This window comes from Durio zibethinus, chromosome 17 (assembly GCF_047325235.1).
Source record: "Durio zibethinus cultivar Kanyao isolate XHJ-2024 chromosome 17, ASM4732523v1, whole genome shotgun sequence".
Taxonomy (NCBI): domain Eukaryota; kingdom Viridiplantae; phylum Streptophyta; class Magnoliopsida; order Malvales; family Malvaceae; genus Durio; species Durio zibethinus.
This window is the reverse complement of record NC_143178.1, coordinates 8,229,674-8,243,752: the sequence shown is the minus strand read 5'-3', so window position 1 is coordinate 8,243,752 and position 14,079 is coordinate 8,229,674. Positions and strand designations below refer to the sequence as shown.

At 28.4% G+C, this 14,079-nt stretch overlaps 1 protein-coding gene across 2 annotated transcripts; it reads right to left on the bottom strand.

Moving 5' to 3' along the window:
* Window positions 1-11,635: 11,635 nt before the first annotated feature.
* On the bottom strand, window positions 11,636-13,442 carry LOC149514006 (uncharacterized). 2 transcript variants are annotated; one of them, XM_089745812.1, is made up of 4 exons: window positions 12,813-13,442; window positions 12,232-12,320; window positions 12,053-12,135; window positions 11,636-11,962 (listed from the first exon to the last, which is right to left on the bottom strand). In XM_089745812.1, the coding sequence occupies exons 1-2, from the start codon at window positions 13,349-13,351 to the stop codon at window positions 12,305-12,307; spliced, it is 555 nt and encodes a 184-aa protein (XP_089601938.1). In that variant the 5' UTR covers window positions 13,352-13,442; the 3' UTR covers window positions 11,636-11,962; window positions 12,053-12,135; window positions 12,232-12,304. The 2 variants fall into 2 exon arrangements, with proteins under 2 accessions (XP_089601938.1, XP_089601937.1); XM_089745811.1 differs by having other exon boundaries at window positions 11,636-12,135.
* Between the last annotated feature and the right edge of the window lie 637 nt (window positions 13,443-14,079).

Below are 14,079 nucleotides of genomic sequence, written 5' to 3'. Positions count from 1 at the left end.
TAGTGTCACATTCCGTGCGTTGTTGTGGGTTTTAATGTCATTATTTTATAATATTATGTTAATAGTTGAAATGAAATAAAGCATGCATGAAAAATATTATTTATAATTTATAAATTTATATCATATATATTATGTTCAAATAAATAATATAGTAATCAAAATTTGGTATGGTTCCACTTAATATATAAAAAAATTTCTTATATAGTTCTCATTGAATGTAACAAAACATTAAAAAGGAAAGGCACATATTCTATTTTATCTTAGCTTAATTGATTAACATAAATATTAATTTTTTAAAGTGAGATGGTGATTCAAAGAGAGAGGTAAATTGAATTTTTTCAAATTCTTCCCAAACAATAATTTTAATATAATTAAATGAAAAATTAAAATCAATATTAAAATATGACACAAATAACAATAAATTTATAATCTTAAACCAAATGTAAAGTAAAGAAATATGGATAGAAAAATCAAATATAATGATGTATAAAGACTCGGTTATTCTCGACAAGGCACTAACATCCTCTTTTCTTGGTTGTCTATCCCATGGCTTTAATACACTAATCTTGAATTAAAAATACAACCCTTTCTTTTTCTCTCTAAGGCTTAATATAAAAACTTTTACATTTTGTAGTATTTTACTCAATCTCACTACAAAACTCTCAAGAGGATACTTCACATTTGCTTTCTTCCTTTTTTGTTTATCAAAGGCAATTTTGTAAATAATAGAATAGCCTCTCTAAGGCTAGATATTTACTAAGTTTAAGTACAAAGAAATGATGAATGGACCACAAATATGATTTGGATACAATAAATATAAAAATATAAATTTTAAAGCTCTAAAACTTTTTATTTCTTTCAAAGATATGAATGTATGGCTTGTTGATAGTTGCTCTCTTGATTCTAACTACTTCTTGATTTGTTAGAATGCCCAATATATAAAAGAATTGAAGAACTAACCATTAAGAGTGATTTGGAGTTAAAAAACTCATTGAAGCTTGAAAAACTAGCCCGTTAGAGCTTTTCTAAGCATAAGGGATCGATTGGTTTTAATAGAAGATCGATTTCGTGCTTTACCCAATCGATCCCTTTTTGTATGAATCGATCATTTTTGCTTGTTTTTCAACATTTTGGCTTTCTAGACAGATACATAATCGATCCTATACAAGAGAGAATCGATCTTGTCAAGCAAGGGATTAATCCTATCCCTTAAGAGATCAATTGGGTCAAGTTAGGTGGTTTTCTCCTATTTTGCACTCTACTCATTAATTTGATCATATTTTGAGTTATACAACTCCAAATAAAAAATCATCTAAAAATTTAGAAACTAGACTTAAAAAGCTTTTTATTCATCATTTAATTTATTATATTCGAACTACAGTGAATTTTTAAAACTATATCTTGTGCAGTTTTTAGACAACTGTATAATATCTAATAAAAATTTAAAATCTTTTTCTTAGAAAAATTGGATTTTGATTTTGTTTAGTCCATTAGAAAGTATACTCAAATAGCTTTCAAACTATATAAAATTCAAATGTTAAAACTTTGTGAATTAATACAAAAAAAAGATAAGTCAATTTGGAAAACTTTATTCTTGTAAAACAACTTTTTTAAGTTAATCTATTTCTCAGAACCAATATTATCAAAATTATATTAAGTCCAAAATGAATAAGTTCACTTAAAAAAAAATAATTGGCTTTCATTTAAGCTCAAATAAATAATGTTTAAAGATAGTTTTCACTTAAGAAATAAAAAATATAAAAAAAGGTTTGTTTAAACTTTGAAAATAATATTATTTGTTTAGTACCAAAATAATAAAACTTAAGAATTTATACTAAATAAATCTTTTTCCTAATCTTAAGCAAGCTTATTGAGCTTAATACTTTATTATTTCAAAATAAAGATCAATTCAAGATTAATAATAAATAATATCAAATAGCTGATTTAACCATAATAAACACAATAAAAGCATCTAATGATAATTTACAAAACCTAAGTTTTTATCATAGCACATAATGTAATGTTTCGGTAAGTCTTTATAATAATAAACATGGGTCCATAAATAAGTCTTAATAATTATAAACATAAGTATCTGTTGATTGTTTCTAACAGTTTCTTTGTAAAGTAAGTTTGTATTTACAAATACCAGTTTCTTCAAAAATAATATTAGTTTGAAACAACTCATTACTTTGTACATTGTTTGTTCATATGATAGTTTAAGAAAAATAAAAGTTCCATTGTTTTTTTGCTCATCTGAAGCTTGATCTACTGTATATTGTTGGTATACATTGGTGTAGCTGTTTTTCTTTTTTTTCAAAGTTGTCCTAGAACATATTGGTTGAGAATCTATTCTATTTTTAGTTCTTCTTAAGATTTAAGCTCTTGTAGCTTTATTTTCTCTAGATTAAGATATATAATTAAAGTTCATTGAAATTGAAAGAGATTAAAAAAAATCATTAATTTGTATGGATAAAAGGCTGATAGTTTTTAATCGATTATCTTATTGCTATTTAATAAGTGGCACATATATTATAAAGAAGAACAACATATCATTGGTTTATTTTTTTACACGTTCAAATACATAATCATTTGGTAGAAAAAAGACGTGTAACTGTTTTAAATTCAAAGGCTTTTAGAAGATGATCATTAGAATTCTATTTGGTTTTTATTTTGGTTTTATATTCCAACTCTTTTAGCTCTATTTGCTCTACATTAAAAAATATGGTTAATGTTTATTGCTACTAAAGAATTCAAGCAATACATAATACACGATTAAGGTGGATTTTCTAGGCCAGTGGGCTTTTGAAAAAAAAAATGATCACATGTCAATTTTAGAATGAAAGTGAACCTATTCTTTAATTAGGATCCTTTAAATCAAATATTATCACCTTTTAAAAATGTGATAACATGTCAGAATTCGAATGAAAATAATACTTAAATAACAATCTCTGAAACTAAATCTGTTACCTCTAAAGAGGTTACTACTAAAGAAGGACGATAAGATGTCTAAAGCGTCATGAGCCCCAGTACCACCAGCCATTCCTTCCTTGACTGTGTATCCTCACAATACTGATCATAAATCTGACGTTTTTCATAATCACTCAATACCTCATAAACTTGAGCTAACTCTTTAAACTGCCATCCAACCAAGCAAAATTAGCAATAAAATAATCACACCCACCATTAATAAAAAAAAACTCAGATAAAATCTTGAATAAAATTAATGTAAATATTATACCTTTTTAGGATCACCTACGAAGCATTCTTGGTTTTTAACGGCTGCTTTTCTATAAACTTTTTTCAAATCATCCTAGGAAGCATTCTTCGAAACACCCAGAATCTCATAGTATCTCGTGTTATCATTCTTCTTTGACGCTCTTCCAAACATCTTTGATCTTTTCTTAGTCTACTCTATTGAATTGCTTAATTTGATACTTGACGATTTTCTTGGGTTTTTTCTTTTGTTTTAATTTTGGAGAGAAAGGGAATAATAATCTGCAAACACTATTTTTTGGCGATAGAGAAAGAATGGTTTTTCAGGTTATCCAAAACGTTTCTTGCATTGAAGGCTAGGGGTTTGTTTTGTGTAGTAAATGAGCATTATCAAATGAACAATGGCAAATTTAATGGAAGAAGAATGCAAGGAGATTAATTTTTTGAGATAGGCATATGAATTTCCCTCTGGTCTACATTCTAGTCTTAAGCACTTTAATGTTTTGTGTGTATAGGTTTAATAAATATCAGGACTTAAATGAGAAAAGATTTTAATATTCATAGAGAGTAAAGAAAATTAAAAACAATACACCCTGACTTAAAAAATTTAAGGTAACCAATAGGATTATAAAGCAAATACATGGTGTAAAAATATAAGCTGAGTCAACTTGCCAAATATCATAAGTTCAGAATCCTACAGATAAATTAATATATTGTTAGATAGATTATAAACGTACTCAGCTTGTTGGTATTGAGTTGTATTTCATTTTTTTTAACTAACATGTGATGAAACAATTTTGCTTTTGATGTTCTGTGTTAAATAAAATTTTATGATATAAATTTATTTATAAAATATTTAAATCATTAACAATTAAAATTAAATCCATTTATTTTGAATAATTGTTATGTTACTTTTAGGAAAAAACAAAAAAACAAGACAAAGCATACAGATATTGCTAAACTTGATTAAAAAAAAAAAAACTAAAATAAAGAATGTAAAGAAATTGGTAAAATACCTAGATATCATGTGACGATGCAAGGGAGTGGGTTTGAAAATTTCTTTGGCTGAAGAGTGAAAAAGATTCTCAAACAAAAATTTATTTATCAATTAAGTCTTTAATATTTTATTTTAATCAATTAAGTTGTTTAAATTTAATAGTTGATCAATTAAACTCAAATTGAAACAAAGTAGTTTAATCCATTAGTGTTGTTATAGTAAACACGTGGATTTTAAATACAAACATGACACATGATGTAGAAAAAAAATCCACTATGACAATAGACTATATAGCCAAGCACTAAATAACCTAAGTGTTTTTTTTTTTTTTTTACTTCATTTCACATTTTTTTCTTCAAAAAACAATTTCCCTTTTCTTTAAAAAAAAAAGGTCATTCTAGACCCTAGATCTCAATCGGCTGGTGCCACCGTTGCTGTTGCTTCCATTCAACACCCTTTGGCTTGCAAATTTCAACTGTAGGTTCCTCTCTTCATCCTCTTTACTTTTATCTAAGTGGTTTTTTTTTTTTAAAAAAAGGAAACTTGGTTTATCCTAGATGTAGACTTGAAACCCGAAAGTTTAAACCCCTAAAAAAACACCATCCTGTTGTTCGATCCAGCTACACTTTTTGTATGTTGTTCTCCTTCCCTCAACCTTTTTTCATCATTTTTGATCACCCAAAAGTCCAACGCAACCACTGGCTTCCCTTTACTATTGTCGTTCAAAACACCATTATTTCTTGATATGTTATTTCTTTCCCCAAGATCTACCTTTCTACAAAACTCAAGCCCCAAAGCCTTCTACCCTTGCCAAAACTCCCATCATTTTGTTTTTGTAATTTTATGTTGTTTTTTTTTTTTTTTTTGCTACTTTTTATTGCTGTGGTTCCTTGAAAGATGATGAGATTTTTTTATAGGTTCAAGCATGTCTTAAGTAGATGGGGTTTGTTAGGTCTTTGAGTAGTTCAATGTTAGGGTAGGCATGGCTTTATCTAAAATCGACCCTTATAGCTTATTACATGCTTGGTTTGAATTTGTTTGCATCTAAAAGGTTTCCAAATTATTCATCATTGGGGTCCACTCAGGACTAGTAAAGTACCTCGATCATTACCCATTATAAGCTACAAACGAAAAGAGTTCAATTTGAGTGGGTGTATTTTGCTTGTCATTGTGGAAGTTATTATCTCATAAGAGTATAATTACTTTACTTTCTCCTAAAAAGATTAAAGCCTGAGTATAAAGCTCATACAGATATGAATGTGCCGTGTGTGAATGAAGGAATAGAATATTATAATCCTTATTTTAGGTGGCTTATAATAACAATTATAATGCGTACTAAACAAAATAAATGAACAAATAATAAATAAATGATGTGGTTAAAATGAGATGCAAGTTTTCTATTTTTTTTTTGCTTTGTTTTTATTATTTCTTGTTTTAATAAAATCAAGAAATTAAGGTTAAATACCAATAAGACCATTAAATCAAAATTAAGGATAACACATAATTAATTTTTGGCCTAACACTAAAAAAAAAAAATGACATCCTAATTGAGTCATCAAGCTGTCATAACGGTTTTGTAAACCATAAGATAAATTTAAAAATAAAAAGGAGTTGCCACCAATCTTTTTTGGTTAGGTGCAATTGGCTACCTATTAAAATTTACCTTTTTAATAAGATACTAAAATTAATTAAAAAGATAATTTTTAAGTCTACAAAAACAATTTGGGTTCAAAAGTAAGTTATGTATGACGAAAAATTAACACCCCCATAACGCCTATTAAAAAACGGCTCCAATTAATTATATGTTATCTTTTAATTTTGACAAAAAAGTCTTAATTTTGATATTTAAAATTAATTTTTTTATTGTAATAAAAAACATGTTTTATTTTTAGTTGTTTGCTTGAAAAATAAATAAAAGTCTTGCATATTAAAAAATCTCTAAAAATATTCCAATACTCTAGCAATATGAAGAGAAACTTTCTCAATTAAGGATTTTTTAAAAATCACTATTCGGACTTCTCAAGAATCTCATTCTTAACGGTTCATATTTATCTTCAATATTTATACCTACCATGCATATAGTCAAATATGATATCTATAATTTAAATTCAAAAAATGTTTTCTTAAAATTCATTTCTTATGTTAAATCGAGAAATTTTTATCAAAAATTACTCTAAATACTCGAGTATATTGACAGTATTTTAGATAAATTTTTTTACCTAGAAATTCTTAAAGAATCACTAATCAAATTTCTTTAGAATCTTATTCTTAGAGATTTGATTTACTTTTATAATATGATGCACATGGATTAACTTGTGATGCTATTACATTGCATGAAAGTTTATTGTTAGAAGTGAAAAGTAAACGAGAGTTTTTTGTATTGAGAATCATTTTAAATATTCTAATACTTTGATAATATTTTTAGAAAAAAATTCTCTTACCTAAGGAATTTTCAAAAATCACTATTTGGACTTCTTATAGTCCTATTAACAAAAACTCGAGTTACTTTCATGATTAATGCCAATTACAAGTGCAATATGCATACAAATGTTTTTTTATTTTTTTTATTATATTTTTATTACATATATTTTTATTACTTTTTTATTAGAAAAACATATTAATTATTTTCCTTATGTTATATATTTTTTATTACTCGCTTTAATTTTATCTTAATCACTTAATTATTTGATAAAAATTTTTAAAAGGAACAAAGCAAAGAAAATCTTTTTATAAAAATTTTTCTAGATACCTAAATACTTTGGTGGTATTTTTAGAAGAATTTTTTCACCTGAAGATTTCTTAAGAATCTTTACTTAGACTTTCTTAGAATCCTATCTTTGGAGATTTTCATTTTATTTCTTCCCTTCTTGTTTTTATTTTATTTTTATTTTTATTTTTATTCTAATTCTAATTCTAATTTTTAATTTTTATTATTACTATTATTACTATTATTTATTTTTTTAAAAAAAATATAAATAGTTAATTGCAATATTCATGTATCATTATATTAATTTCATTACTAAAAAAAGTCTTTCTTCCCTTTTTTTTTGTATATATCATTATTTAATTGTAAATATAATTTTTGAAAAATAAATGAATGAAAAATCTTTTGTATTGAATATTTTTTTAAATACTCCATTATTTTGGTAGTACTTTTAAAAAAATATTCTCACATAAAGATTTTAAGAATCGTTACTTAGACTTCTTTAAAATCTCATCCTCAAAGACTTTCATTATTATTATATTATTTTGTTTTGAATAGATCTAAAGAGTATAAAAATAAATTATTCTAAAAGTAAATTGGAATATGAAATTTTAAATTGCTAAAAATTAAGATGAGCATAACAATTCCACCAATAAGGAAATTAAAAATACATGAATTTAAATTATAATTAAACTCAAATAATATAAAAGAATTGTGCCTAGACTTGAATGATATAAATTATATATGAAGATGAACCTTATGAGGAAGAAGTAAATTTTTGGCATGTCCTGAAGCTTTTGTTTATTATTAGAATAAAATAAAAACTTAGGACTTTCTTCCACCTAGTTTGAAACCAATCTCAAGCTACCTTACAACTTACCTTTGTTGGAAAGACACTATTTATTGGAAACTTACCTTTTCAAGTTGAACAAGATGATGTGTACGTTTAGGTTTTTGACTCGCTTTGAATTGATTTTTTTAAAATTTTATTTTTATCTTATCAATGTTATTCTACAAAAGGAATTTCTTTAAAGATGTTGGTGAGATTATGGAAATATGTTTTTCCATTGATGCTGAAAAAAATTTTAAGAGGTATAGACATGTTGAATTTGCTACTACAAAGGATGCACAAAAGGTAGATTTTTTCTTTCATTTTGGATTGCACATGGATGTTTGATGTACAAACTAAATTTTTGTTTATGCCTTTCGTAAATAATTGCATGCTTGTGAATATGATATGGAATAATTGTAAGTAACTTGTCAATCTTTATTGGACATGTATTATTCCATTCTAAGCATTTTTCAAAAGATTCACTTAGAATATAACTTCAAAAGTATTGACCAATACCTTTTTCTTAATCTCCTCATGTAGATAACCAATGGTTTGCTTTGAATTTCCATGGGTATTTATTTATCTTTTCTGTTGTTTCCAATTATTACCTTTTCATTACTCGATTCAAATGCATGCAATTTAGATTGGGTTAATCAGATTTTTATTTGCCTTAAATTTACTTTAGGTTGTCAATTTTGATGAATTTAAATGCTTTAAATCGTTTGTCTATATATTAGCTTCTCATTATCTTCATCAATTTGGAATGATTTTTCCAAGAGTTTATTAGTTTTTATTTGCTTTTGAATGAACTATCTGTATTTTAAGTACTTCTTGTTGTTATTTTATATATTTAAATGGGTTTGGAGTTTATTTGTTCTAAGATAATAAGAAGTTACTATTACACTATTGAAGGGTTATAGAGCTCAATCTATAGAAGAGCAGCAAAGGCCATTCAAATTAATTGAGGAATCTCAATTTTAATCGGGACTCTAGGTCAAAACCAACACACCAACTATCCAAAGTTCACGAGGCCCGACTACATCTTATGGGTTCTATTCTCAAAAGTTTCGAGGTATTTTAGAGCTAGGCTTTTAGATCTTCATGATATAGTTATAAGACATTACACATAATTTTTCAAGAGAGTGCAACAATCATTGATTGTTTGAAGTTTTGATTGATATGATGCAACTCTATTATTTTTCTTTCATTTTTGTGGTAAAATGTTAAAATATTTCTGAATGTTGTTCCCTTTGATATATTTTCTAATTCAGTTGAAAATTTACTTCAATTTAAGTTTGGCGACTATTTTTTTCTTTTTCCTTTGAAAATAAAATTTGATTTGATTTATTTGTAGCATGTTATCTTAGAACTTTTTCAACCATCACCATTCATGCTTGTTGTTAATAAAGCATTTGAAAATGAATTTAATGTGAGAACTAGCTGGCAGTAAAATGAGCAAAGTAATGTTGATGCCTCCGCTTCATTATTCTCTACTAATGAAAAAGAAATTAGCATAAAAGAAAATTGATGTTGACAAAAAAACCCTCGAAAAAGTGAGGGTAGAAATCTAGTTATTATTATTTTTAAACCATGGTGTGGGTGTGACCATAAACAAACTGGTACTTCAATCATTTACTGAAAATATTTGAAAACTCAATACCTGAAATTGAACGTATAATCGATAATAGTTTATCAAATTTTCACTACCTTTTATGAGCCCCTTGAGCCATAGGCCATAGGCTATAGGCCATAGGCGGGGCGAAAGCTACATTCTTGTAAGTATTGTTACCCAAAATAAATAAATAAATAAATAAAATAATATACGAGTAGAAAAGAGAAGGGATAAACAAGAGAGAGTAAAAAATAAATAAAATTTGAGTATATTTGATTATGAGAGAAAAAAAATAATATTATTCTATATTTATTCACAAAAATAAATTATTTCAAATTAAAAAAGTTGCTTAGATAAAAGAAAAAAATCGTATGAATTGCGAATCAAACATTACATATTTACAAAATTAATCATATTATATTTAAATTTGTTTTTATATATTAATTACAATAGGTATAATGATTAAAAAATATAATATAATATTTTATTTTTAATTATACCAAACAATGTATGGAAATAAAATTGTATATTTTATTTTTTTTACCAGGCACACTAATAAAAAATATATGTTAATTCATATTTGCAAGTTTTTCTCTTTCAAAATTTCATCTTTCCATTTTTCCATCTTATTAAATAATGCAAAAATGTTAAAATCGTATCAAGTTCGCAATACCTAAATTAATCATAAAATCTGTAATAAGTTTTTACGAGTCACCTAAATAGCTACCTATAATCAAACGACTTTATTTTAGCTACAAGGATTCGATCAAATTTTGAAGATGTCCAAGCTAATTCTGAAACTATTGGGCCGTTCGCTGTCCAAGTTCCTTCTTTTTTATTACTTACTACTTTTCACTTTCGAGTCCCACAGTTTAAGTAGTAATATGTATAGTTATAGATGGGGAATATTACTAGTTTATATTTATTGTAAAATCTGTAAAGAAAATTACATAGAGACAGCTCATAATCTTACTTTTACTTACAAGAAAGTTTCTCAATTTGTAGCACTTAATTAGGTTTTGAACTCCATTTTTCTTTCTCCTTGTTCTTCAAGAACTAGCAACAACAACAATTCTTCTCCAGGATAATTAACCATGAAAAGCTTTGTTAGAGACAATGTTTGGGCTTAGTACCCTTGCGTGGTTAGCGTTTCCCCTGTTTTTTTGGAAGATTTTTCCTAAATTCCAAGAATAAAAACTTTTCCCCTCTTTTGGATCCAAATTTGCCCCGTTGCTTTTACGACCAAGAATCAATTGGCGCTCAAAATGATGCCAAACATTGCATGGGAAGAGAAAAAGACATGAAAATTGGCATTTCTCCATCCAACAGAAAACGACTCTTTATCAGGTTTGCGAGAGCTGAGAAGTCATTAACAATCAGCTTTCTATTACATACCAATAGATGCTCACAAATTTACCTACCTAATCATTGGCCTTCAAAATTTTCCTCACAGGTAATTGGCAAGAAATTACAATTACTACCACATATACAAGACAAGCTACACACGTCGACAATGATAAAATCATCCACTCAACTAAAACAAGAAAACTGCATTTGTTGTTTTCTGCAACTAACATAGCATAATTCAAAACCATAAATTCAAACATGTAACAAGTACTCCAAAAAGTCAACAGCAATATAATATCTGCACAAATTTTAGAATTCCTACATAATCTAAAAAAGTTCATGCAGAATCAGTGTACTTAAATGACAGTAAAAAAACTTATATCAATTACAGTTTGTATCTCACATGACAGCTTAATGATAGGATGACAGTTCTGTAGCATGAAATTGGAAACATGACTTACCTTATGAGAGCAAAATGCAGGTCAAGATCATGAAGCAATAAGAGGTCCTTACACTCAACACAAAAGAATAGAGGGGAAAATGATGACAATAATACCAGGAAACTATATTGCTTAGTTCACCTGGTAGCAGCACAATTGTTCAGAAAATAATAGATGGAAGCATCCAGATATGCATCCTGACAGCAGTTTACACCTCTCTTATGAATAATAGATATGAAACCAAAAAAATTCAACCATGGTTCACATCACCCTACACTTGCACATTTCTGCAAAGTTTCAACTACATCTTTAGACAGGCATGACCATAGAACCCATAAATTGTATAAACTGAAATGAAATATGAAACCAAAAAAATTCAACTACGCTTCACATCATCCTACACCTGCACACTTCTGCAAAGTTCCAACTACATCTTTAGACAGGCATGATTATAGAAACAATAAATGAAATAAACTGAAATGAAACAACATTTGAGAAGAGCTTTTCTTGCCCCATGTATTCCATTACAATTTATTGACAAACATCTGTAATAATCTGTTACAAGGAAAACAATCTCCATCCAAAAATAGGAAAAAAATACCAAGTAAAGGCCAGATGCTGAAGGTCAGTACAAAAAACCAAGTTATCAGAAAACATACAAAATACCATGAAGATAAAACAGCAGACTTGCTGAAGTAATAACCGCCCACACAAATATGATCCACCAAGCCATAAACAAAGCTACTTCTTTAACAAAAGCAGAATAAGGCAGAAAACCACAAACCAAGTTGTACTTGCCAAATGAGTTACTGTCAACCTGAGATAAGCCAAGAAAGAGAAGTACCAAAACTGGTGGTGCAAAGAATTGCAAAATTTCAAGGCATAATTAGTGATTGTGCAAAAATACCTTTGCACGACTAAAACCCAAATCGGGACCTTGCTGGCATGTAATCTTTAGTACCAAGACAAAACGGCTTCATTCAAAAACATCTGCAGGTTTGAACGTAAAGCCACAATTTGTAAGACCCCGGAAAGCAATAAGCACAAAACCCTAAACTTGGAAAAATCCAATTTTGAAAAACCCACATTTCCAAACAACTTCTCATGAGCTCCTCTACCATCAGAAGTATTCTTGTTAACAAGAATTTCAGCTAGTGGATTAATCCAAAGTAAAGCTGTGAACAAAGTTAACAAATAATTAGCATATAAAATCATTCTAGCAAACCATCCACAATAAATTATGGACAAGTTACATCTAAGCTGATCAGTGCCAAGCCAAAAGGACCTAGCATTCTTCCCAGCAGGCATACAAAAAAACCAGCAAGGAATCCCACCAAAACAGCAAAGAAAATCCTCCAAGACCCTTCAACTGAATCGAATGGAAATCGAAAACCGACGGTCCAATTCCAGAACAAATCATAATCCCTATAAGAAACCTCACAACGCCAAAAATAGCACTAAATTGCTTCTCCGACCTCTTAGAAGCAGATTTCTCAAACGATATATTTGCAAGTGATTAAAACACTTTGGTTAAACCAATAAATCCAAAAATAACCGGAATCAAATTCCCATTTGCCAAAACCCCGGAACCCTTAGACTCACCTAAATACTTCCAAAGCAACAAACAAGAAATACCCACAAAGGAGAAAACAAAAGAATTGTGATACCCATTGAAAAAAAGCCTTGTTTGAAGAGGACCCTCATCGAGTTTCAGCCTGAAGATCTGGGCATTGTTTTCATCGAACTCGAACATGTCTTTAGATTTGCTCCTCTTTTTGAGCTCTGCATTGTTCCTTGATGACAAAGATTGGTAACCATCATCGAGTTTCAGCCCGAAGATCTGGGCATTGTTTTCATCGAACTCGAAGATGTCTTTAGATTTGCTCCTCTTTTTGAGCTCTGCATTGTTCCTTGATGACAAAGATTGGTAACCATCAAGTCCAGGTCCTGAATCCGAGCCAGAAAGTCTACGAATAGCAGTTCTAACACCAGAAGAGGCGTTGTTACAGTGACCAACGTTTTCAGGGTGGATGTAAGTGTGGAGACCCTGGAAAAAGAAAATTGGGATTTTAAGGAATGTAAGGATTAAAGTGAGTGACAAAAAGAGTAAGGTTTGGAGTATAAGATTCTTGTAAACTTGAAAGAAAGGTAACATTGCTTGTTTGCTCCAAGGAATTTGGAGCGTCGAGAGAAATGATTGAGACATCCCGATGGTTTTGTCGTGGAACTAGGGAATATGTTTATGCTAGGAAAGTTTTGCAGTTTGGACTTTGGGTCGTTTTGTTTCCTTCGTTTTGTCGGCCTTGACTTCAATGAAGCCCAACTGATATGCGCGTCCTGTCCACGTTGTACCTTGAAACAGAAATGCTACATTAAAAATCTGCCTTTCCCTATTGGCTCTGTGAATTAGGCTTTTTCTCCTTGTATGAACAATTTTTTTCATATTTAAAATTATCAAAATTTAAATTTTAATTATTAAAATTAAGAGTCCCGTACTAACAGATCATATAAATTTAGATTTGATTACAATAGCATTCAATTTATTTTTTATAAATGTTTTTGTTTTTGATTCACCTATATAAGCATTTGACTTCTCGTGTTATTTTTTAAATATAAAAGGTTATTTTTAATTTTGGATTTAAAATCCAAACAAATATAAGGATGAGAAGAAGGGATAAGATAATATAATCGAATTTAATTTATAAAAAAATTAATTTAAAAAAAGGAAATGAAGTAGTAAATGTCTCCGGTTGGGCCTTGGAGTCCAACATTTGACTGTTAAATTTTTTTTTCCCTGTTTTTCATCTTTTCATTTTCTCCGACGCAGTATTATTTCTACTGACACTTCTCACACTCAAAAGAGGACACTATTCCCAATCCTACCTTGAGGTTGAGGAATTCTAATACTGGTACAACTCACTGAAACAGCTAGTA